This window comes from Mobula hypostoma, chromosome 9, assembly GCF_963921235.1.
Source record: "Mobula hypostoma chromosome 9, sMobHyp1.1, whole genome shotgun sequence".
NCBI lineage: Eukaryota > Metazoa > Chordata > Chondrichthyes > Myliobatiformes > Myliobatidae > Mobula > Mobula hypostoma.
This window is the reverse complement of record NC_086105.1, coordinates 50,052,029-50,078,392: the sequence shown is the minus strand read 5'-3', so window position 1 is coordinate 50,078,392 and position 26,364 is coordinate 50,052,029. Positions and strand designations below refer to the sequence as shown.

The 26,364-nt window shown below is 43.6% G+C and overlaps 1 protein-coding gene across 5 annotated transcripts in view; it reads left to right on the top strand.

Annotated features, from left to right (window-relative positions):
- hipk2 (homeodomain interacting protein kinase 2) overlaps positions 1 to 26,364 on the top strand; it is a 265,244-nt gene that overhangs the window by 73,143 nt on the left and 165,737 nt on the right. For 4 of the 5 annotated variants that reach the window (XM_063058276.1, XM_063058274.1, XM_063058272.1 and 1 more), the window contains one exon: positions 9,975 to 11,061. In XM_063058276.1, coding sequence (XP_062914346.1) covers positions 9,975 to 11,061 — 1,087 coding nt within the window. The remainder of the gene's footprint in view (positions 1 to 9,974; positions 11,062 to 26,364) is intronic. The other variant, XM_063058273.1, reaches the window with a different exon arrangement.

Here is a 26,364-nt window from a genome sequence, read left to right as displayed (position 1 = left end):
GCCCCCCCCCATACCAGACAGTGATGCAGCCTGTCAGAATGCTCTCCACGGTACATCTATAGAAATTTTTCAGTGGTTTTTGTTGACATACCAAATCTCTTCAAACTCCTAATGAAGTAGAGTCAGTCTTGTCTTCTTTATAACTGCATCGATATGTTGGGATCAGGTTACATCCTCAGAGATCTTGACACACAGGAACTTGAAACTGCTCACTCTCTCTACCTCTGATCCCTCTATGAAGATTGGTATGTGTTCCTTCATCTTACCTTTCCTAAAGTCCACAATCAGCTCTTTTGTCTTACTGATGTTGAGTGCCATGTTGTTGCTGTGATACCGCTCCACTAGCTCGCATATCTCGCTCCTATACACCTTCTTGTCTCCATCTGAGATTCTACCAACAATGGTTGTATCATCAGCAAATTTATAGATGGTGTTTCAGCTATGGCTAGCCATGCAGTCATGGGTATAGAGAGCAGTGGGCTGAGCACACACTTTAGGTGCACTAGTGTTGATTATCAGCGAGGAAGAGATGTTATCACCAATCTGCACAGATTGTGATGTTTCGGTTAGGAAGTTGATGATCCAATTGCAGAGGGAAGTATAGAGGCCCAGGTTCTGTAACTTCTCAATCAGGATAAGCCACATATTTAGAAAAATGGAGTGTTGTGTAGGTGGGAACGGCTAGATTGATCTTAGAGTAGGTTAAAAGGTCAGCACAACATTGTAGGCTGAAGGGTCAGAACTGTTCTGTCCTGTGTCACTTAAAGGGGAAGAGAGACCTTGAGCAGGCTCGTAGGAACACTCTGCACCAATCAGGAGCCTTCAGTGGTTGAAATTGGTTCATACCCAAATGTGCTTTTGGGCACTGCTTTCTGCATTTGTTTAACAGACTGAGTTCGGGGCTGGTCACTCGTAAGTTTGTTATTTGAGACGAGCATGTGTTTTGCTGTCATTGTGTCCTTGCCTGCGTCCACTCCAATTTGCCCACCGTTACAACAGGTCCAAACGATGGACTCACTTTCAGGGGCTGATCAAATCATCTTCTCAGTATTATTTACTTTTTTTTATATATATTTGTACGGAATGTCTTTTGCATGTTGGTCGTTTTGGGTGTAGATTTTTACAGATTCTGTTGTATTTCTTTGTTCTGTGAATGCCTGCAAGAAAAAGAATCTCGGGGTACTATATGGTATAGTATTTTGATAATAAATTTACTTTGAACTTTGAAACAGTACACTGTGATGCGTAAAATGTTGGTTGGGCTAGATGAAATCCAAAACTGGTTTAAAGTAAAGGCAAAGATTTAAAGGAGCAACATTTTCACCTGGGGGTGGTGTGTATTTGGAATGAGCTGCTGAAGAAAGTCGTCAATTTCAACATTTATAAGCCATTTTGATATGTACATCGATTGGAAAGGTTTAGGGGGATGTGGGTCAAACACAGGGCCCAGCTTGGTAAGCAGCTTGGTTGGCAGAGAAAAGATGAGCCAAAAAGCCTGCTTCCCCTGCTACTTAGCTCTGTGACTCCACTTCAGAACCAGAATCGCATTTAATATCACTGGCATATGTTATGAAATTTTCTGTTTGGCAGCTATAAATTGTTAAAATGTGTGTGTGTGTGTATATGTATGTATGTCTATATGTATGTATGTCTATATGTATGTATATATGTGTGTGTGTGTATATATGTATAAATAATATGTATGTATGGAAATGGAGGAGAGGGAGAATGAGAGCATTCTGGTCAATTGGTCCCTTAGTTAATTGGCGCAGCCACTTATTTAGAACAACTCTTAAAGAACAAAAACTATTTGAGAAAGAAGCCTGGAATTCCTTCGTTTATTTGGGAAACTATGCTGTGTAATTGGGGCAGGTGACTGTTGCCAAACAGTATCTAACGAGTGTCAGTGGTATGAACTTATGTGGCAGTTAGACACTATACCATACTTAGAGTGAGCAGTTTTTAAGTAGTATCAGTTGCATATGTTTGTGTTTAAAAACCAGTGATTTTTGTCAGTGATAGTTGGCGAGAAATAAGCAGTAAGACTATTTAAAATTCACTGCAGTTTCAAGCATTCAGGCTTGGAGATGCCAGAAATGGCATGGAGTGAAAATGAAATGATTTCAGCAAGTTAGGAACTATGAAGAATTTGAAGGTATCAACAATCATGTTGAATGTTACAATGAAAACAAAGAATTGAAGGGTGTGATCATTGAAAACATTGTATGTAAGCAGTCTATTAGGTGCCTGCACTAATTTTGTTCATTTACAGTCAATTAAAAGTACAGACAATGTATTGTCCATCGTATCTGACAATGACAGTGAAACCTATGTGGGAGAGTTTTTAAAGTGGAAAAGCTGTCGGATTGCGACAGTTTCACTCTTTCGACCTTGGAAGTCCAGTAGTATGAATAGTTGTCACAAACTGGGGTCTTCCTTGGTTGCAGTGGATAACCATGGTAACTTCTGTGCCTTATCATGCCCTTCGCTTTCCATGAAGTGTCCCAGAAGCTTGGCCATTGGATGTCACTGTTAATCTCATCTGCCCCTATTAAATAAGTAGTGAAAAAAGAGATAGTTAGGCACTGTCACAATCTGATGGCAGATGGAAAGAAACTTCCTAAAAAATTAAGTGTACCTTCGGGCTACTATATCTTCTTGCTAGTAGCAGTGAGAAGAGGGCATGTCCTGGGTGGTGGAGGTTCTTTACTGATGGATACTGCCTTTTTGAGGAATTTCCTTTTTGAATATGTCCTCAGTGCTGGGGAGGCTAGTGGCCATAATGGAGCTGGCTGAGCTTACAACTTTCTGTAGCTTTATCTGATCCTGGTCAGTGACCCCTCCATACCAGACAGTGGTGCAACCAGTTAGAATGTTATTGATAATACATCTGAAGAAATTTGATCAAGTCTTTGGTAACATACCAAATCTCCTCAAACTCCTAATGAAATATAACCATTGTCATGCCGCCTTTGTTGTTGCATCAATATGTGGGGCCCAGGATAGATCTTATGTTGACACCCAGGAACTTCAACCTGCTCACCCTTTTCCACTGCTGATCCCTCAGTGAGTCTGCTTTGTGTACCCATGACTTCCCCTTCATGAAATCCACAATCATTTCCTTAGTCTTACCGGCACTTGAGTGCAAGATTGTTGTTGTGATACCCCTCAACCAGCTGATCTTGCTTTCTTTTTTTTTTGGTGTGTGCCTGCGTGCGTGAGTCTGCACGTGCATGCGTGCGAGTTTGTGCATGTGCGTCTGCACACGTGCACGCATCCGTGATGATGTCTTTTTCATGGCTTTTTACAAGGCGCAGAGCGAGAGAGAGAGACTGTGTAGCACGCCACTCTTCACACGGACATTTTCGCAGTACTTTTCCCTTTTATTTTACGAGGTCGAGTTGCGATCTTGACACTCAGCCCGGCACGGATGGAAAGCGTACTCGGGAGCGTGCCCGACTGGTTTCAAACCCGGGAACCTCCGGTCCGGCGCCGATGTCATTGCTCCACTAGCCGGCCCCAGCTGATCTTTCTCACTTCTTTATGCCTCCTCATCACCATCTGATTATTCAGCCAATAATAGTTGTGTCGATAACAATGGATGGTGTTTGAGTTGTGCCTAGCCACACAGTAATGGGTGTAGAGCGAGTAGATCAGTGGGTTATACACGCATCTGAGGACCCTCCAGTGTTGATTGTTAGTGAGGAGGAAATGTTATTTCCAATCTGCACCGACTGTGGTGTCCCAGTGAAGAAGTCAAGGATCCAGTTGCAGAGGGAGGTACAGAAGCCCAGGTTTGGAGCTTGAGGGTACGATGCTGCTGAAGGCTGAGCTGTAATCAACGAACAGCAGCCTGGTGTAGGGATTACTATTGTCCAGGTGGTCCAAGGCCAATTGAAGAACCAGTGAGATTGCATCTGCAGTGGACCTATTGTGGCAGTAGGTAAGTTGCAGTAGGTCCAGGAGCTTAGGCAGAAGTTGATTCTGGCCATCACCGCCATCTCAAAGCACTTCATCACAGTAGTTATGAGTGCAACTCAGCAAGGTGGTGGAGATCTTGCCACGAGAGGGGCTGTTCCTCAGTGATTCATAATGGGTGTCATTGAACGTTTGCGAAGAGGATCAGAAATATTCTCCACATCAATTAGCATGTCTTAGGAATCTTCTTTAGCCAGAGGGTGGTGAATCTATGGAATTTGTTGCCACGGGTGGCAGTGTAGGCCAAGTCATTGGGTGTATTCAAGGCAGAGATTGATAAGTATCTGAGTAGCCAGGGCATCAAAGGTTATGGTGAGAAGGCAGGGAAGAGAATGGGAGAATGGATCAGCTCATGATAAAATGGCGGAACAGACTCGATGGGCCGAATGGCCGACTTCTCCTTTGTCTTATGGTCTTCTCTGGTTTGTTGGTGCAACACATAACAACAAAAACATTCAACAATTGTAAAGAGTTTTATAAAAATAATATTAGAAATATGGATTTAGAATAAAATGTGCATAAATACATAAATACCAGCATGTATTTACAATATAAATAACATTATTAAAAAGTGGTTTAAGATGTCTACTGTGCAGTGCAGTGACTGAGGTAATAAGTTAACAGTGGGGGGCTGACTAGAATAGTTGTTCAGACTAATTGCCAGGGGCAAGTAATTTTTAAAATGATATGAAGTGAAGGTGTCGACTGTACCTTCTCACTGTATCCCAGGATTAAAATCTATTATTCTCTCTTTTCAATATGATTGAGCCTTCATTAGCTTCCACAGCAGAGAATTCCATGTATTCCTAATATCCGTTGTGAAGAGACTGCACTTCATCTGGTCCCTTATCCGGAGGTCTGGCCTCTGGTTCCAGTTTCTCCACCCAAACAAAGAGCTTATCTGCAGCTGAGCTGAACCCTCTAAGTTTGAGTGTTCCAAAGAGGTCACCCTTTATTCTTTGGTGGTTCCATCTGCTCAGAAATAGGATACGTTGTGAAGAGTCAGTGTGAAATATCTTCAGTGCACTCCCTCTTTAATTCATTGACAATGAAAATGGAAGTTGAAATGTCTGGATTAAGATGGTGTGTGACCTCGAGGAATAATACCTGGTGTACAAGATGATAAGAGATATCAATCAAGTGGATAGCTATAGACTTTTTCCCAGGGTAGAAATGACTGATACGTGGGGGCATGATTTTAAGGTGATTGGAGGAAAGTATGAGGGATGTCAGAGTTGAGTTTTTTTTAATGCACAGTGTGGTGGGTGTGTGAAATGCCCTGCCAGGTGTGGTTTAAAAAAAAAAGTCATTAAGGAGGTGAAGATGGAATATGAAAGTAAGCCAGCCAATAATATTAAAGGGGATACCAAAAGTTTCTTCAGATACATAAAGTGTAAAAAAGAGGTGAGAGTGGATATCGGACCGCTGGAAAACGATGCTGGAAAGGTAGTAATGGGACAAAGAAATGGCAGACAAACTGAATAAGTATTTTGCATCAGTCTTCAGTGGGGAATCTGAAAGGTCTTAAGGTAGACAAGTCACCTGGGCCAGATGGGGTACACCTGAGTTCTGAAAGAGGTGGCTGAAGAGATTGTGGAGGCATTAGTTAATGATCTTTCAAGAATCACTAGATTCTGAAATGGTTCCAGAAGACTGGAAAATTGCAAATGTCACTCAACTCTTCAAGAAGGGAGAGAAGCAGAAGAAAGTCTGATATCAGTGGTTGGGAAGTTGTTGGAATCGATTATTAAGGATGAGGTCTCGGTACTTTGAGGCACATGATAAAATAGGCTGTAGTCAACATAGTTTCCTCAAGGGAAAAGCTTGCCTGACAAATTTGTTAGAATTCTTTGAAGAAATATCAAGCAGGATAGACAAAGGAGAATTGGTTGATATGCACTTGGATTTTCAGAAGGCTTTTGACAAGATGCCACACATGAAGCTACTTAACGAGCTATGAGCCCATGGTATTACAGGAAAAATTCTAGCATGGATAAAGCAGAGGCTGATTGGCAGGAGGAAAAGAGTGAGAATAAAGTGAGCCTTTTCTGGTTGGCTGCTGGTGACTAGTGGTGTTCCACAGGGGTCTGTGTTAGGTCAGATTATTTTTGCGTTGTATGCCAATGATTTGGATGATGGAATTGATGGCTTTGTTGCAAACTTACAGACGATATGAAGATAGGTGGAGGGGCAGGTAGTTTTGAGGAAGTAGAGAGGCTACAGAAGAACTTACACAGATTAGGAGAATGGGCAAAGAAATGGCAGATGGAATATGGTGTTGGCATTTGGGTAGAAGAAGTTAAAGGATTGACTATTTTCTAAGTGGAGAGAAAATACAAAAATCTGAGGTGCAAAGACTTTTGGGAGTCCTTGTGCAGGATTCCCTAAACATTAACTTGCAGGTTGAGCCTGTGGTGAGATAGGCAAATGCAATGTTAGCATTGATTTCAAAACAACTAGAATCTAAAAGCAATGATGTAATGTTGAGACTTTATAAAGCATTGGTGAGGCTTCACTTGGAGTAGTGTAAGCGGGTTTGAGCCTCTTATCTTGGAAGGTATATGCTGAAACAGAAGAGGGTTCAAAGGAGGTTCATGAAAATGATTCCAGGATTGGATTACTTGTCTTATGAAGAGCGTTTGATGGCTCCAGGCCTGCATTCACTAGAATTCAGAATGAGGGGTGATCTCATTGAAACCTATCGAATGGTGAAAGGTCTTGATAGAATAGATGTGGTGAGGATGTTTCCTATGGTGGGAGAGTCTAAGATCAGAGGACACAGCCTCAGAATAGAGGAGTATCCTTTTAGAATGGCGATGAGAAGGAATATCTTTAGCCAGAGAGTGGTGAATCTGGAATTCTTTGCGTACTGTATATTTAAGGCAAAAGTTGATAGATTCTTGTTTGATCAGGACTTGAAGGGACACGGGGAGAAGGCAGGAGATTGGGACTGAGAGGAAAAGTGGATGAGCCATGATGAAATGGTAGAGCAGACGCAATGAGCCAAATAGCCCAATTCAACTCCTACGTATCTTATGGCCTCATTCTTCTAAACTCCAGCAAGCATTAGCTCAAAACTATCAAACACTCCTCATAGGTTAACCCTTTCATTCTTGGAATCATTCTTGTATTGAATTGAATTAACTTTATTTCTTACATCCTTCATATACATGAGTAAAAATCTTTACACTACGTCTCCGTCGAAATGTGGAATGTGCAATCATAGTTATTTATAATAAATAGAACAGTCAATGTAATATAGAGTACACTCAGATCAGCATGAGTTAATCAGTTTGATGGCCTGGTGGAAGAAGCTGTCCCGGAGCCTGTTGGTCCTGGCTTTTATGCTGCAGTACCATTTTCCGGATGGTAGCTGCTGGAATAGATTGTGGTTGGGGTGACTCAGGTCCCCAATGATCCTACAGGCCCTTTTTACACACATGTTCTTGTAAATGTCCTGAATTATGGGAGGTTCACATCTACAGATGCGCTGGGCTGTCTGCACCACTCTCTGCAGGGTCCTGCGATTGAGGGAAGTACAGTTCCCATACCAGGCAGTGATGCAGCCAGTCAGGATGCTCTCAATTGTGCCCTTGTAGGAAGTTCTTAGGATTTGGGGGCCCACACCAAATTTCCTTGACTGCCTGAGGTGAAAGAGGCGCTGTTGTGTCTTATTCACCACACAGCTGATGTGTACAGACCATGTGAGGTCCTCGGTGATGTGGATGTCGAGGAATTTAAAGCTGCTTACCCTCTCAACCCCGGATCCATTGATGTTAATAGAAGTTGCGAACCATCTCTGAACCCCCTCTAATGCCTGCACATCCTTTCTTAGATAAGGGGCACAAAACTGCTGTTAACACTCCAAGTGATCCCTCACCAGTGCCTTCTAAAGCCTCCCAATTACACCCTGCCCTTCTATTCTTGAAATGAATGCTGACATTGCATTTGGCATCCTCACAACCAACTCAACCTCCAAGTTAACATTTAGGGAATCCTGCACAAGGACTCCCAAGTCCCTTTGCACATCAGATTTTTGTATTTTATCCCCATTTACAAAATAGTCCATGCCTTTATTCCTTCTGTCAAAATGGATGAGCATGTACTTCCCTACATTATATTCCATGTGCCAATTCTTTGCTCATTCTCCCAATCTATCTAATCTCCCTGCAGACACCCTGCTTCCTTTGAATTACTTGCCCTGCCACCTATCTAAGTATTGTCCACAAACCTGCCCACAAAGCCATCAATTCATTCATCCAAATAGTCGACAACATGAAAAGAAGTGGTCCCAACACTCACCCCTACAGGACACCACTATTCACCAACAGTCAACCAGAGTAGGCTCCCTTTGTCTCCTGCCAGTCAGCTAATCATTTATCCATTCTAGTACCTTTCCCCTAATTCCACTGGCTCTTATTTTGTTGAGCAGCATCATATGTCTAAGGCTTTCTGAGAATCCAAATAAACAACATCTACCAACTCTCTTTTGGGTATCCTGCCTGTTATTTCCTCAAAGAATTCCAACAATTTGTCAGGCAAGATTTCTTCCTTAGAAATCCCTGCTGACTTCAGCCTATTTTGTCACATGCCTCCAAGTGCCTCTGAAACCTCATCCTTCGTGAAAGACTCCCAGTATCTCCAACTGCTGAAATCTGGCTAACTGGCCTATAATTTTCTTTCTTCTGCCTCCCTCCCTTCTCAAGGAGTGGAGTGACATTTACAGTTTTTCAGTCTTCAGGACCCATTCCAGAATCTAATGATTCTTGAAAGATCATTACTGATGCCTCCACAATCTTTCCAGCTACCTCTTTCACAACACTGGGGTGTAGTCAATCTGGTCCAGGTGACTTACCTACTTTTAAGACTTGTCAGCTTCCCAAACACCTTTTTCTTAGTAATAGCAACAACGCTTCTGCCATTTGACACTTGCATTTCTGGCATTCTGCTCTTGTCTTCCACAGTGAAGACTGACACAAAATACTTAAGATCCCCTGCCATTTTTTTGTCCCCCATCACTTCCTCTCCAACGGCATTTTCCAGTGATCTGATATCCACTCTTGTCTCTTTTATTCCTTATATATATCTGAAAAATCTTTTTGTATTCTCCCTTATCTTCATATTTCATCTTTTCTGTCTATGGCATTTTTAGTTGCCTTCTGTTGGTTTTTAAAAGCTTCCCTGTCCTCTACCCTCCCACTAATTTTTGCTATTTTATATGGCCTCTTTTGCTTTTATACCATCTTTGTCTCCCCTTGTCAGCCACAGTTGCCTCAGCTTCCCTTTAGAATGCTTCTTCATCTCTTGGCTGAACATCATTGGCGGGCAGAGTGTCCTCAAATTGAGATTTTAACTCTGATTCTCTCCACAGATGCTGCCTGACCTGCTGAGTGTTTCTAGCATTTTTTATTATTATTTATCTGCATTTTTTTCTCTGTCATTGCCAGTGATGCTCTATAAATGCTGCCTGGCTGGTTATGGTTCAGCAGCCTTTGAGGTATAGTTGAGTTCATTGCCTTATACACAGGTGCAACGAAAACCTTACTTGCCGCGGAATCACGGGCACATAGCATCATATAAGCAGTAACAACAAGTAAAACATAAATTATACGCAACTTCTACAAAGTAAAACACAATTAGAACCAAAGAATGTCCAAAGTTCAAAGTGCAGTGCAAAGTGATCATAGTGTACCTATACCAAGACAGTAATCAGGGCTTGACTGGTTGGTTCGGAAATGTAATGGTTGAAGGGAAACAGCTGTTCTTGAACTTGGTGATGTTTGACTTCAGAAGTCTGTACTTCATGCCTGATGCTAGCTGTGAGTCTATGGTATGGCCCAGATGGTGGTGACCTTTGAAGGCAGATGTTGCCTTCTCGAGGCAGTACCTCCTATCAACACTGCTGATGATGGGAGAGGTATGTGCCCGTGGTATATTGGGCTAAGTTCACTACTGTCTGCAGCGTCTTATGCTCCCACTGTGTTTTGTCTGTGCAGGTATGGGCTCGCAAGTGGAAGTCTTCTCCCCTCACACAATTCAGTCAAGTGCCTTCTGCAGTGTGAAGAAGCTGAAAGTGGAGCCGGGCTCTAACTGGGATATGACCGGGTATGGTTCTCACAGCAAGGTCTACACCCAGAGCAAGAGTTCGACCATCGCACAGCCGACAGTCAGCACCTCTATCCAAGCTACCAACCCCACCCTCTCCTACGAGCAGGCGGTGATATTCCCAGCCAGCGCTGGCCACATTGTCTTTACGACCGCCAACAGCACGTCAGGGTTAGTGGCCGTCTCCGCTCAGGCACTGGGAGCCCCTCAGAACCTGACGCGCCGCAGCACGGTGAGCCTCCTCGACACCTACCAGCGATGCAGCCTGAAGCGGAAGAGTGAGGAGCTCGAGGACGCCAGCAGCGTGCAGATCATTGAGGAGCACCCGCCAATGCTTCAGAACGCCACCAGCGGAGCCACTGTTGCCACGGCGACCACCTCCACTGCCACGTCCAAGAACAGCGGCTCCAACAGCGAGGGTGACTACCAGCTCCTGCAGCACGAGGTGCTGTGCTCCATGACCAACACGTACGAGGTGTTGGAGTTCTTGGGCCGCGGGACTTTTGGCCAAGTGGTCAAGTGCTGGAAGAGGGGGACCAATGAGATCGTGGCCATCAAGATTCTGAAGAACCACCCTTCGTACGCGCGGCAGGGCCAGATTGAGGTGAGCATCCTGGCCCGACTGAGCACGGAGAGTGCAGACGATTACAACTTCGTCCGGGCCTACGAGTGTTTCCAGCACAAGAACCACACTTGCCTGGTCTTCGAGATGCTGGAGCAGAACTTGTACGACTTCCTGAAGCAGAACAAGTTCAGCCCACTGCCCCTCAAGTACATTCGGCCCATCCTGCAGCAGGTGGCCACGGCCCTGATGAAGCTCAAGAGTCTGGGCCTGATTCATGCCGATCTCAAGCCAGAGAACATCATGCTGGTGGATCCGGTCCGGCAGCCCTACCGAGTCAAAGTGATAGACTTTGGTTCAGCCAGCCACGTGTCGAAGGCCGTCTGCTCCACTTACCTGCAGTCCAGGTATTACAGGTAAGTTCAGCTCTCTCTCTCGCTCTCTCTCTCGCTCTCTCTCTCGCTCTCTCTCTCTCTCTCTCTCTCTCGCTCTCTCTCTCTCTCTCTCGCGCTCTCCCTCTCTCTCTCTCTCTCTCTCTCTCTCGCGCTCTCTCTCTCTCTCTCGCTCTCTCTCGCTCTCTCTTCTGTCCCTTCCTCTTGCTTTGTGTCAAGGTGTATATGCTGAATTCAAGGCTAACTGTGCCTGGCTCTAGTTACTGAAAAACTACCCTGCTGTTATTTAGTTTGGAATAATTTAATAGCTTCTTTCTTTGGCTGTGAAAGCCCAACAGTCCTCATAACCTACCCCCTGGGGTCATTCGCAAAGTCACTGCCAAGTGAAAGTCTACAACTGATTATATTTTGCCTCCATCTTCTGCTCCTACTCCCTCCCTGAGTGACCCTGGCACAATCAGAAAGATTCTGGGATTTCCGCAAGGAATGAGGGAGAGATCAGAAGGTGCAAGGAGCAGGAGGCTCTGAGCCCTTTGTTTTCACTATCCAGCTGGTCAGTACCTGTGTCTGAGTTTCTTATGTCCCTGTAGAGGCTGTTCACAGGGTGCGTGCAGTCCTGAAAACAGCCCGCAAGTCGATTTTCTCATAAATCACAAATGCAAATCTTCATTTTCTACAGTCACCCATATTGCTCTGCTCCTTGTACACTTGCTATAATTCTCTAATTTTATTGAATGATCACTCTAACTGCCCATAGTTAAACTAATGGGATATGTACTGTATTACTCATTAATGAATGCCATGAAAATTTTTATTATTTTTATTAGCTTGAAAAATGCTTTAAAAATGTCTGGGCCAATTGGCATAAAGTTGAATTTGAAAAATCAGGTCATTCTGTAATCCAGAGAGCTGCCGTACTCTGCATAACCTTGGCAGTGCTGTGTGTTTATTGAGCTTTCCTTCATGTGTGTCAAGTGGTTAAGAGTGGAAAGGCAATTCTAAGCATCAAGAGATCAGACGCGTGGAGCAGGTGATGGTGTATGTAGAGCAGGGGTTCATAATCTTTTCAGGCAGTGGACCCTTACCATTAACTGAGGGGTCCATGCACCCCAGGGAGGAAGCCCCTCGTGTAGTGGAAGTAGTTGGATATTTTGGAGCCTTGAAAGGTGTACTTAAGGGGAAATTTTATATGAGGGAACAGAGTATTAAATGCTGTGGGCGTGGTGGAGCAGAGAACTACGTAACACATTCTTTTGGAATAATTTGTGGGGAGCGCGTGAGGTGGAGCATCAGTGCATGGACTTGGGGTCATCCAAGATAAATAGGTTGGGGACATTGAGAAGGAGCTGCCGATGGGCGACTAGGAAAGACCAGGGAAATTAAGGCAGTGATCAGGTGGGTTATGCTGCCTGGCAGTCTGCGGCAGAAGGAAGAGCACACAGGATCTGATGTTATGTACTCCCCCCCCATTTCTTATCATGAAACCAAGACTTATTTATAAATTGTTAGTATTTTATAAAACCCTGCCGTGTTCATGGCTTTGTTTACCCTTTTTACCTCCCCCTTTACTCACATTCTCTTCTTCCTCCTGTCCCCCTTAATTCCCTCCCACCCCTCCTCCCCACCCTCTCCTTTCTCCTTCATCTCTTGAATTCTCTTTGCACCCTTGTCCGTCTGTGGTGAGGGATGTATAATTTATTCAGTTTAGGGAGGTTATCTTCACTGAGAGAAAAAAATTAATGGCCAACGATCACCGTGAACAATGAAGAAGCAAGCAAAGGCGAGGCTGAGTTGAGGGTCGAAGCATGCAGGTGCAAGTCGGGGAGAGGTCGAGGCACGTTCGAGGCGGAGTGGAGAAAAGGAGGAGAGGTATAATTCAGAGCCCGTCCACCTGAACCATGAGCGACGTTAGGTTGATCCAAGCACTGGGTCAATTTGGAAAGGTCGGGTTATGGGTCAGAATGTGGCAGCAGGCGCCAAGCCCAGAGCGTATCGGTGCAGTGGGGCCCATGTCTAAGGGTGGCAAGTGACCTGATGTTTGGATGATTTAAATGCTGGGCCAGATGGATTGAAAAGGCAATGTGTCAGGACCAAAGGGCTGGTTCTGCTGACTGCTCCATGACGTTGGCTCTGTGCTTCACTGCACCGAGGCTGTGGGCCTGCTTCTGGCTACATGTCTGAGGACTCACTTTATTCTAATTCCTCTTTGCTTACTTTTATTGTTTGCATGATTTGTTTATTCCCCCCTCTCTGCACATTGGGTTTTGCCAGGTTTATTTTTCATGGGTCCTTTTGGATTTCTGGTTCTGTGGCTGCCTGTAAGGAGGTGAATCTCAAGGTTGTATAATGTACACCTACTTTGATAATAAATGTACAGTACTTTGAACTTTAGAAGGCCAGAGTGTATGGCACTGCCTAATGATCTGATGTCTGTGGACAGCATGCAAAGCAAGCTCTTCACTATATCACAGTATTTTTTTTGACAATAATAAATCAACGCCAATTCATTCCTAATTGTCTGTGGTGAGCCACCCACTCAAACCACTGCAGTTCTTCTGGTAAACCTGATTCCATGGGGTTGTTGGGATGATATGGAGAGGATGTTTCCTTTAGTGGGAAAGTCTTAAGACCAGAGGACACAGCCTTAGAATAGAACAGAGGTGAGGAATTTCATTAGCCAGAGGGTGGTGAATCTGTGGAATTAATTGCCACAGATGCCTGTGGAGGCCAAGTCTTTAGAGACATTTAAAGTGGAGGTTGAGAGGTTCTTGATTTGTAGGGACGTCAAGTATAACGAGGAGAAGACAGGACAATGGGGTTGAGAGGGATAATGAATCAGCCAAAGTGCAGTAATGGCCTGATTCTATTTTTACGTCATATGGTCTTACTTGGACCCAGCAATGCATTTGCAAATCCTAATGGTGCGCAGAGATGCATGGGAGTGCAGATGATGGTATATGGAACAAAAAAGGACTGGCTGGCGGATCGGTCTATTTCCTTCTACCAATGCTGCCTGACTGGCTGAGTTCCTCCAGTATTTTTTTGCTTCGAAGTGGTGAAGAGCTTGGATTTGTATGTGGTGGTGGTCACTAGGACTGTCTCCTTGATGGTGGTGATTGAAAGTTCAAAAGGTGCTGTTGGAGTTGTCAGATTGAGTGAGTGCAGTGCAAATTGTGGATGGTGAACACTGCAGACTCTGTGTTCATTCCAGCAAGCTTCATTCGGCTTCACGTGGGCCTGAGAGATGTTAATGGGCTATTGAAAGTCAGGAGATGAGCTGTAGTACGTGGCTAGTTTGTACATCCCTATGGCACCACCACCACTCCCCTCCACTCAGATTCAGATTCATTTCTTTATCACATGCACAATGAAGCATCCGGTAAAAGGAGTCATCATTTGTTTTGACAACCGACACATTCTAAGGATGTCACCACACATTCCAGCGCCAACCAAACACACTCACCATATTCGCAGAATGCACAAGCAGCAATGGAACACAGCAACAGAACAACAAAACAAAAGAAGGCCTTTACCTCCCTCTCTGCAGCCATCCACACACTTACACAGACAATCTTCTAACCCCAGAGTGGCCTATCTTCAGTCTTCCAGCCAACATGTACCAGCACACTTCGTGCTTTTGACTTCCCCAGAGGACCTGCAGACCCATTGGGCCTCGACTTCCGATTGATTGGGCTTTGATCCTTGGTATTGACCCAGAATTTGCTAATGATGATGGATTAGGACTCTGAATGAGTTGCCTACCATCACAACAAGTCAACAGCAGATGCCATTTCATTGGCTCTTCACTCGACCCTGGAACATCTGGACAGTGAATACATCAGGATGCTCTTCAATGACTACTGCTCAGCATATTACACCATCATTCCCTCAAAGCTAAACAACAAGCTTCAAGTCCTAGGCCTCAATACCTCCTTGTACAACTGGATCCTGAATTTCTTCACTTAAAGACACCAGTCAGTTTGGAAAGTTGACATCTCCTCCACAATCTCAATCAGCGCAGGTGTACCACAAGGCTGTGTCCTTAGCCCCCGTTCTACTCACTTTACGCTTATGACTGTGAGGCTAAGCACAGCGCCAATGCCATATTTAAGTTTGTTGATGTCACCATAGTTGTAGGCAAATCAAACATGGTCACTAATCAGCATATAGGGGAGGAGATTGAAAATCTTGCTGACTGGTGCCATAGCAACAACATCTCATTCGATGTCAGCAAGACCAAAGAGCTGATTATTGACATCAGAGGTGGAAAAGGCAGATCCATGAGCCAGTCCTCATCGGGGATCAGAGATGGAGAGGGTCAGCATTCCTTGGGTGTTATCATTTCAGAGGAACTGTCCTGGGTCCAGCACGTTATGAAGAAAGCACAGTAGTGCCTCTACTTTCTTCAAAGTTTGTGAAGATTCGGTATGACATCTAAAACCTTGACAGAATTCTATAGATGTGTAGTGGAAAGCATATTAACTGGTTGCATCACGGCCAGGTATGGAAACACCAATGCCCTTCAGAAAAGCCTAGAAAAAGTCGTGGATATGGCCTAGTCCATCACAGAAAAATCTCTCCTCACCATTAAGCACATCCACTTGAAACGCTGTCACAGGGAAGTAGCAATCCATCATCAGGAACTCCCACCATCCAGGACATGCTCTCTTCTCTCTGCTGCCATGAGGAAGAAGGTACAAGAGCCTCATGACCCACACCACCAGGTTCAGGAATGTTATTACCCCTCAACCATAAGGCTCTTGAACCAAAGGCTTTAATTTCACTCAACCTCACTCACCCAATCACTGAACCGTTCCCACAACATATGGACTCACTTTCAAGAACTCTTCATCTCATGTTCTCAATAGTTGTTGCTTATTTTCGTTTCTTTTGTATTTGCACAGTTTGTTGTCTTGCACATTGGTTGTTTGTCCTTCCTGTTGGGTACAGTCTTTCATTGATTCTATTGGGATTCTTCGATTTATTGTGAATGCTCACAAGAAAGTAAATCTTAGGGTTGTATATGGTGACATATGTACGTTGAAAATAAATTTATTTTGAACTTTGAATTTTGAGGACCCCAGACACTCGTCCTCAAACTCTGGTCTTGTTGACCCATGTACCTAGGGGTTCCCATTAATTGGTGACTGAGATGTTATTAGCCCCATTCCCTAACCCAGGAAGTAACTCCTCAACCCTCCTCATTAAATCTCTCATTCCTTGACACCCATGCTTTCACCGAACTTTTAGTTGCATGTTCGATATTCAGACTTGTTCTTGCATGGCTTGGTGGCTAGTTTTGTTCAGAAGCTCTCCTTCGAGGGGTCTGGGGACCTTCCACAGTATCAGTGGATTTTTAATGCAAGTAGTTTTTGAGTGTTTCAATTTACTTGTCAGAAACGGCCCTCCAACCCACCATCTCCAAGACAACCAGGCACTGATTTATATAAATCCTCTTGTTCCTATCGACTCCTCCAAGATTACAACACTCACTGACACACTGGAGCAATTTACAGTGATCAGTCAACCCACCTACTTGCCCATCTTCAGGATGTGGGAAGAAACCAACAGGTGAGGAAAAATCCCACACGGTCACTTGGAGATTGTTGCTACCTACATAGGGTTGGTACAGAGCTCAGGATTGAACCTGGGTCACTCCACAAGCTGCACCACTAACGACAGGAACAGAATCAGGTTTTTAATTGTTGACCTATGTAGTCAAATTCATTGTTTTGCAGCAACAGTACAGTACAATACATAATGATATAAATTATTTATAAGTACAGTACCATGCAGGAGTCTTATATATATCTCACACATAAGACTTTTGCACAGTGTGTGCATACATAATATGAAATATGAAATTAAAAGGGCAAAAATAGAGCAAAACAGAAATAGAGGTTGCATTCATAGGTTCATTGACATTCAGAAAACTGATGACAGGGGAAGAAGCTGCTCCTAAAATGATGAGTGTGTGTTTTAAAACTCCTATACCACAGGAGTCCTTAATCAGTGCGGATTGGAAATAACATCTCCTCGCAGACAGACAACACTGGCACACCTCCAGGATGCGAAAGTGAGCTTAGCCCACTCTTCTACTCGCGGCTGTGTGTTTCGGCACAGATCAAACACCATCTACGTATTTGCTGATGACGCAACTATTGTTGGAAGAATTTTAGATGGTGATGAGGAGGCGTACAGGAGCGAGATAGATCGGCTGGCTGAGCGGTGTCCCAACAGTAACCTTGCACTCCGTGTCGGTAAGACCAAGGAAATGATTGTAATTTCAGGAGTGGAAGTTCAAGGGACCACACACCAGACCTCATCGCGGGATCAGCAGTGAAAATGGTCAGCAGTTTCAAGTTCCTAGGTGTCAACATCTCTGAAGATCTACCCTCAGCCCACCGTATTGTTCCAATACAAAGAAGCCACAATAGTGGCTATATTTCATTAGGAGTTTGAGGAGATTTGGTTTGTCACCAAAGACTCTTAACAAATTTCTATAGTTGTACCATGGAGAGCATTCTAACAGGTTGCATCACCATCTGGTTTGGAGGGGCCACTGCACAGGATCGGAAATATGCTGCAGAAAGTTGCAAACTCAGCCAGCTCCAGCAAAGGCGCTAGCCTCCACAGCATCGAGGATGTCTTCAAAAGGTGATGCCTCAAAAAGGTGGCATCCATCATTAAGGACACCCATCACCCAGGATGTGTCCTCTTTTCATTGCTACTGTCGAGGAGGGGGTGAAGGACAGCTTCCCCTCTGCCATCAGATTTCTGAACAGATAGTGAATCCATGTACACTAACTCACTATGCTTCCCTTTTGCTCTCTTTTTGTACTACTTAATTTGTATATTAAATATATATTTCTCTTCTCTGGTGGCAATGAGAAGAGGACATGCCAGAGGTTGTGCTGGAGGCAGCCCAGAGGTGTTGCCACATACGGTAATGGAAGAAAAGCATATGTTTGTATGCTTGCATTACACACTCTCGATGTCCCAAAGAACTGCACCTCAAGTGAAGTGTGAGATATGATAAGACTGCTGAACGGATCCTGACCCGGATCTGGGCCGTACCCTCCAAATATCCGGACCTGCTTCTCAGTTTTTTTTGCACTACCTTACTTTCCATTTTTCTATTTTCTATTTATGAGTTATAATTTATTTTTTAATATTTACTAATTATTACTATTTTTAATGTTTAATATTTGTAATCCAGGGAGCGGGAAGCGCAGAATCAAATATCACTGTGATGATTGTACGTTCTAGTATCAATTGTTTGGCGACAATAAAGTATAAAGTATAACAACCAGTGTTACATGGACAAAGCCAGTCAATGCCTTTCCCTCAATCAAGATGCCAGAAACATTCCTGTACGTGGTACCTCTGGAGAGAGAAATGTTAGAAAGCTCGCAGAAGGTCTGGCTCTTGGGATACAAGTTCACCATGGGATTTTAATCTCTAGTATGAGACTATTGGAAAACCAAACCAGTGTATCATCCCATCTGTAGGCTGATACTTTGGGTAATTCACTGTGTCCTCAGAATCTCTAAAACATTAGCAAAATAATGTGAGAAATTCAGAGCAAAATAACCTTGTGCAAGAAAAAATGGGGTGACAAAAGGAAATTGCAAATACAAAATGGGTCTAGCAACATTTTAAGATGGACATCACTTGAGAACAGCTCTGATTCGAACAAGAAAAGCTAATGATTAGAAACGGAGAGAGTGGGTGACCAACAAGACAGCTGTCACAAGGAGGAAGTTGATCATCACGTATCAGCATTGAATCGAACCCTCCCAATCGTTTTGATGGCCCTTTCAGCCTTTATCAGCCGATTGTACATTTAAGAGAGATCAGCACAAAACTTGTCTGCTTCACTATTGAAGTCTGGCTGCTTTATTGAAGATGGCAAATTCCATCTGAAACAACTCTGTGGGATGTTACATGAAGGCCTTGGCTATTTTCAAGTACCAGACTTCTGGTGGGATGGCAGAAATAAGGCATGGTCATCCTCATACAGGGAGTAAAGGGAAAGTTTTAGTGAGGGCTAGGAAATACAGAAACTGCTTACTCAAAACATCTGTGCCATTTGTATTTTTGTAACCTAAAAGTAATATTTGTAATTCCAACAGTATTGCAGCCATAAAACAACTAATTTCAGAAGTCTGTCAGTGCTAATAGTCCTGATTCTGATTCTGAAGTCAAGTATGAGAAGGAATTAGATGGAGAAGGTCTGGATGAGGTTTGGAGATATCATCGCTGTCAATGGCTTTAATCCTGGCAAGGGCCATGGCCTCAGTGTGGTTTGTTAGCTGAGCTGAAGGTTCTCAGTGATTTAGAAAGCTGCACTTGTCATGTGCCCAGGAGCAGGTAAATGTGGATTCACAGAGTCAAAGTTGCTTCTTGAATAGTGCACAGCAAAGCAATGTTTGTTTAACAGTATCCAGAAACACGTCCAAGTTTTCTATGGTTCAGCCTTCTCTTCCAACATGTTCCCTTTCACCATTGGTATGTTCCAGGGACCTACGCTTGAACTCCTACCACAGCTGCACCTCCTCCTTGTGTGAAACTGATTGCCCCGCCTTCATAAAACAGAACACAGGATGATGAATCAAAAAAACTCAGTGCCTACATTCCCTACGTTCATCCAAGAAGTCACTGAATAACAGTCAAGAGCTGTTATAGAGCACTACAGCACTGAAACAGCCCATTGGCCCCTTTAGGCCATGCCAAACTATTATTTTGCCCCGTCACATTGACCTGTAACTGAACCATATCCCTCCATACCCCTCCCATCCTTGCACCTATCCAAATTTCTCTTCAATGCAGAAACCAAACCAAACATTCCACACACTCTTCACCCTTTGAGTGAAGATTCCCCTAAATATTTCACCTTTCATCCTTAACCTATGACCTCTCATTCTAGTTTCACCTACCTCAGTAGAAAAAGCCTGCTTGCATTTACTCTATCTATACCCTTCATAACTTCATATACCTCTATCAGATCTTCCCTCATTCTGGTACACTCCAAGGGAAAAATAGTCCTGTCTCTCTGTCAACACACACAAAATGCTGGTGGAACACAGCAGGCCAGGCAGCATCTATAGGAAGGAGTACAGTCAATGTTTCGGGCTGAGACCCTTCGTCAGGACTAACTGAAGGAAGAGATAAGAGATTTGAGAGGGGGAGTGGGAGATCTGAAATGATAGGAGAAGACATGAGGGGGAGGGATGGAGCTAAGAGCTGGAAAGTTGATTGGCAAAAGGAATACCAGGCTGGAGAAGGGAGAGGATCATGGGATTGGGAGGTCTAGGGAGAAAGAAAGGAGGAGGTGAGCATCAGAAGAAGATATAGTGAGAGGGACAGAGGGAAAGAAAGGGGGAAAAATAATAAATAAGGGATGGGGTAAGAAGCGGAGGAGGGGCATTAGCGGAAATTAGAGAAGTCAATGTTCATGCCATCAGATTGGAGGATACCCAGATGGAATATAAGGTGTTGTTCCTCTGACCTGAGTGTGGCTTCATCTTGACAGTAGAGGAGGCCGTGGATAGACATATCAGAATGGGAATGGGATGTGGAATTAAAATGTGTGGCCACTGGGAGAACCTGCTTTCTCTAGCTCTGTTCCCACATATAAATGAAATGGTTATGGGTTTGGTAATCCAGAGCATCTAACTTGTGATATACTTGTCATAGAATGAGTGCCATAAAGGGTTTTAACTTTGAGGGGAAAGTTGTGCAAGGAAATATTAAGTAGACTTGACCAAGAGGCTTTCATAAATCTAATTAAAACATGCAATGTCCTTGTGGGGGCTTGACAGTGTATGTTTACTCTGATTTAGTGTGTCCAGATTCAGGAGGCACTGTTTCAGAATAAGGGTGTTAGCCTTTCAAGATGGAGATGAGAATAAGCTTCTTCACCTTGGGGAGGAAGAGATTGAGTCTTTGGAATTTCATACCCATGGAGGCTGACTGAGAATACTTAAGATCGATTTCTGGATACAAGGTGGGTGAGGGACAGGGAGTTAGTGTTCGGAAAGTGAGACTAAGGGAAAATATAAGCTGTGATTTTATTGAATGTTGGAGCAGGTGCAGGAGGTCACATTTCTTAACACAGCTCAGTGCTGCAGATGGTGCAGATCTTCAGAAGAAGAGATTGTTAGAGGTACAGATTTCTGCCAGTGTCCTGTCTGCTATTTACCCTAACGATGGAAAAGAGGCCAGTTTCCCTGCTGCCTGCAGATGTTTGGTCTGTACAGATGAACTCCAGCCTCTTTATTACAAGTGACTGGAATACTGAAGGAGCTCTGTGACTGTAAACTGTTTTGAAACACTCAACAATGAGAGTGTGTAAATTGAAGTTTGTTTTCTGCCGGGACTGAAACTTGGGCTGATGACCATTCATTTGGTTTGCTTCCTAAACTTACACACAGAGATGAGCAAAGACCAGGGCCTCTTCAATGTCTCTGTTTGGCTTGGGTGGAGTAGTGTTTAGACACATTTTGAATTCTGTTGGCACAGTCTGCAGAACAAATTACACAACCTGTTTACGGTAATAACACCCCCAAGCATTAAGTACAAACAAATAAGATATCATTGCCATGAGGGTAGGCAATGATTACAGGTATACAGGTTGAAGGTCATAGAGTCAACTGAAAGAGGCTACATGTCGCACTAAATGTGCTGACAATTAAGCTTCATCTCAGCCAATTCCCATTTTTATTCTTACAGCATTCCTATCACTGCCCCTCAGAGTCTGCAGTCACCAACACACTAGGAGAGATCGACAGAATCCAATTAACCCATCACCTCGTACCATGTCTTCAGGATGTGGGAGGAGGCCCCATCGGTCACCAAGTGAACCTGCAAACTCCATACAGGCAGCATTGAAGTCAGGATTGAAGTAGGATCACTGGAGATGCAAGGCAGTAGATCTCTCAGTTGTGCACTCCTAAAGGGAGAGGAATTCAATCTCTAGATTTGTATTGTTTGCTGTTCTTTTAAAATCGAAACAGCACCAGCCAAGATAACTCTGCAAATAGTGAACTATAATTTTTTAGGAGGAGGGTGGGGGGGGGTGAGTTTGCCTGCTGATGATCAGGATACTCCATATAAGGGGCACAAGTGGATTTGTGTCTTGGCAGGGCAAGGTGTCTGCTGATGTCCCAGGCATGAAATTATCCAGGAAACATCCTATAACACGGCTACTCTCCTGAAATTTCAGTCTAAATCAAATTATTATTAAAGTACATAAGTGTCACTGTATACTACCCTGAGATTTGTTTTCCTTATTTACAGGAAAATAAAGAAATACAATAGTATTTGTGGAAAAACTATAGATCAATAATGACTGACTGTCAGCCAATGTTCAAAAGAGACAAATTGTGCAAATTTTAAAAATATGCACTCAGTGGCCACTTTATTGGTTGCACCTGCTCATTAATGCAAATATCTAACCATCCAATCATACGGCAGCAACTCAATGCGTAAAAAGCATGCAGACCTGGTCAAGAGGTTCAGTTGTTGTTGAGACCAAACATCAGAATGGGGAAGAAATATAATTTGAGTTTGACTGTGGCATGATTGTTGGTGCCAGGCAGGTGGCCTGAGTATCTCAGAAACTGCTGACCCTGGAATTTTATGCACAACAGTCTCTAGAATTTACAGAGTATGGTGCGGGAAAAAATCCAGTCTGTGGGCAAAAATGACTTGTTAATGAGAGGTCTAAAGAGAATAGCCAGACTGGTTGCAACTGACAGGAAAGTGACACAAACTCAAGTTACAACAGTGGTGTGCAAGTGAGCATCTCTGAATAGACAACACATCGTACCTTGAAGTAGGTGGGCTACAATGCAGAAGACCATGAACATCTGTTGGTTCAGGAGCCTGATGGTTGTAGTGCAGTAATTGTTTCTGAACCTAGTGGTGTGGTTGTTGGTCGTTCCCATATTGGACTGTTGCACCTTTGTCCCATTCTAAAGAATGAGTATGAGCAAATGTTTAATGACAGGGCAACTAAACTTGCGTATCCGGGCAGATGTACCTCATGGAAGGAACCTTCAGACTGTGACGACAATTCGAGAAGGAGGGACAAGTAATGAAGCAGCTTTTTCATGATCTCAGCACCTACATTCTTTTGATTGCACTCACTGGTGTGATGAGGGAAACAAGGTCCCAATGTGAAGGGCAGTGAGATATAGAAACAGAACATCAGTAATAATGGTGGTAGCTCAGGATTAATATTGGTCAATGTTTGGGGAGAAATTCATTGCTCTTTCAAATGGGCTTCCTCACATGAGAGGTCAGACAAAGTTTTAGGTTAAATTCTCTTAAAAGGGGATTTGAAGGTGCGGTTCTGCCACTTACAGGTCCAACCAGTGTGTAATTATGCATCCTTTACATCTTTCTTATGGTCACAAGACACTGCTAGATACTAAGAAACATCAAGTACTGCAAGTGTACCTCATAAGTGAGAAGCAGTATGTGGTCCAGCAAATGTTTGCCTTGTGTTTTTCTTGTGATCTCTAAAACGTCTTGGACATTGGTAATATAAAATCCTGCAAGTGCAATGCATTAGTTAATTGGTGAGACCGACAGCGGAGGGGCTGTGTGGCCTCAGTGGCTGCACGACCAGGGCCTCGCGCCATAGCATCACCTGTTCCATCCACCCAGGGGATGAGTCACTTGAGGCAGTGCGGGAGAAAACAGAGGCGTGGCGTGAGAGCTGGAATTCGTGTTGGGTTGGAAGCCGGCCCCTCCTGTTGGCGCTGTACTCCAGTGTTTGCTCCCAGAAGGCTAACTGGATTGCCTTCATCTGTGGCTGTGGGAGATGAGGAACTGCTGTGTGCTTGTTCTTGCAGAAACATGGCTTCAGAGCACCATCCCATTAATCTTCAGACCTTGTCACTCAGGGAGCTGTAATAATGTTATTTTTAGTGACTGTATGTGCTATCTATATGCGTTGTGTGCTGTGTGTGACTGTACATACTGCGTTTTGCACCTTGTCCTTGGAGGGACGCTGTTTCATTTAGCCAAATACATGGGCTTGGTTGAATGACAATTAAACTTGCACTTTTTGGAGCTGATGGTTAACAATTGTTAGGGGCCAATTGTTTCAGCATGATAGTGGTTCCAGCCAGCTATCTACAGCTGCTTCCTCAGTGATCTATGCCCCAGTAATAAAATGGGAATTCTCACCAGTGAGAAATAATCAGAATCAGCAGTCGCCCTTGAACTGGGTTGATTTAAGAAGGCCAGCATGGATTTGTGTCTCAATTGAGTCCAACAAACTTGATACATGTTTTTTTTTGATGAAGTAACTGGCTCCAAAGCCACTTTATAAGCTTAGTGTGAAAATGGAAGTTTTGGAGGGAAAAAAGGGGTTGTGATACATGGATAAAACTCTGCTGAAGTAATATTAAATATAGAACATGACTGAAAGTTGTTGAACTTGGATGTCTACGGCACAATTTTCAGTGCTGCGGATGCCACTGTGAGGAGGTTGGTAACAGATCTCAAGGAAATATAAATGGATTAATGGATGGGCAAGGTAGGTGGCAGCTGAGACTTAAAGCTGTGAGAAATTAGGTGTTATATTTTAATAGGAAGAATGAAAAGCAACAATATATGTAAACTCAAGGTACAGTTCTAAAAGGAGTACATGAACAGAGGGAAGCCAGAATCAGGTTTAATATCACCGACATATGTCATGGTAGCAGTACAATGCAATACATGATAACTGCATTACAGTAACTATATATTTATATTAATTAGTTAAGTTAAAATAAGCAGTGCAAAAACAGCAATAAATACAAAAATTGTGAGGTTGTGTTCATGGGTTCAATGTCCATCGAAAAATCAGATGGCAGAGGGGAAGAATTTGTTCCTGATGCACCAAGTGTGTGCCTTTAGGCTTCTGTACTTCCTTCCTGATGGTAACAATGAGAGAGGGCATATCTTGGGTGGTGGGGATCTTTAGTGATGGACATTGCTTTCCCGAGGCACCGGTCCTTCAAAATGTCTTGGGTACTACAGAGGCTAGTACCCATGATCAAGCTTCCAATTTTACAACTTTCTGCAGCTTTCTTTGATCCTGTGCAGTAGACCCCCCTCCATACTAGGTGGTATTCAGCCAGCCAGAATGCTCTCCACAGTATTTACATATGTTGTGAAATCTGTGGATTGCACCAGCTGTACAGTGAAATACATAAAAATACTATAAATTATAATAGAAATATATAAAAAATTAAGTGGTGCAAAAAAAGCAAAATAGTGAGGTCGCATTCATGGGTTCATTCATTGTCTGTTCAGAAATCTGATGGCAGAAGAGAGGAAGTTGTTCTTAAAACATTAAATGAGTGTCTTCAGGCTCCTGTATCTCCTCTCTGGTGGTAGCAATGAGAAGGGGTCCTTAAAGATGGATGCAGTCTTTTTGAGGCATTGTCTTTTGAAGATTCCCTCGATGGTGGGAGGTCAGTACCTACGATGGAGCATTCTGCAGCTTCTTCTGACCCAGAACACTGTCGTCCTCCCCCCCCCCCCATACCAGACAGTGATACAACCAGTTAGAATGCTCTCCATGGTACATCTGTACAACTTCTGAGCATCTTTGGTGATGTACTAGATCTCCTCAAATTCCTAATGAAATGTAGTTGCTGGATTAGATCACTAGAAGTGGCAAAGAATAGGAGATTCTGGGCTTTATAGAGGCACAGGTTTAGCACGTTATGATGAGCCTTAAGGAAATGTTTGTTCAACTGAAACTAGGGATTTATTTCCAGCTCTGGGTGCTACAAAGCTCGTTCCAGGGTACAGAAGAGATTTACAAAATTGGCACCAGGGATGATGAACTTTTCCTCCAGGCATAGAATGGAGAGGCTGGGGTTGTGGAAAGTGTAGGCGAATCTGAGAGAGGTTTTTAAAATTGGATAGAGGGGAATCTCCCTCTTGGCAGAAGGCCTGAGAGCGAAGGTATTCGACAAAAGAAATAAAAGTGACTGAAGAGAAATGTTGTAGTCAAATGTGTGTTTAGGGTCTGGAATGCTCTGCTAGGAGCACTAATGGAGGTAGGTTCATTTATAACATTGAGAACGGAGCTGGATAAATAGTCAAGTTGAGTTCATTGTCGTGTACAAGTATGGTGAGGTACAGGTACAACGAAATGTTCGTAGCAGCATTACAGGCTCGTCAATGCTGGTAATACGTAGTATATAAATCATACAAGACAGTGGAGAGAGAGAGAATGCACAAAAAAAACAATGCAGAAGCAAGATCTTAATGCAAGAAATGAAATGGAGATGAATCCATAGTAGTGCAAGAGGAGCT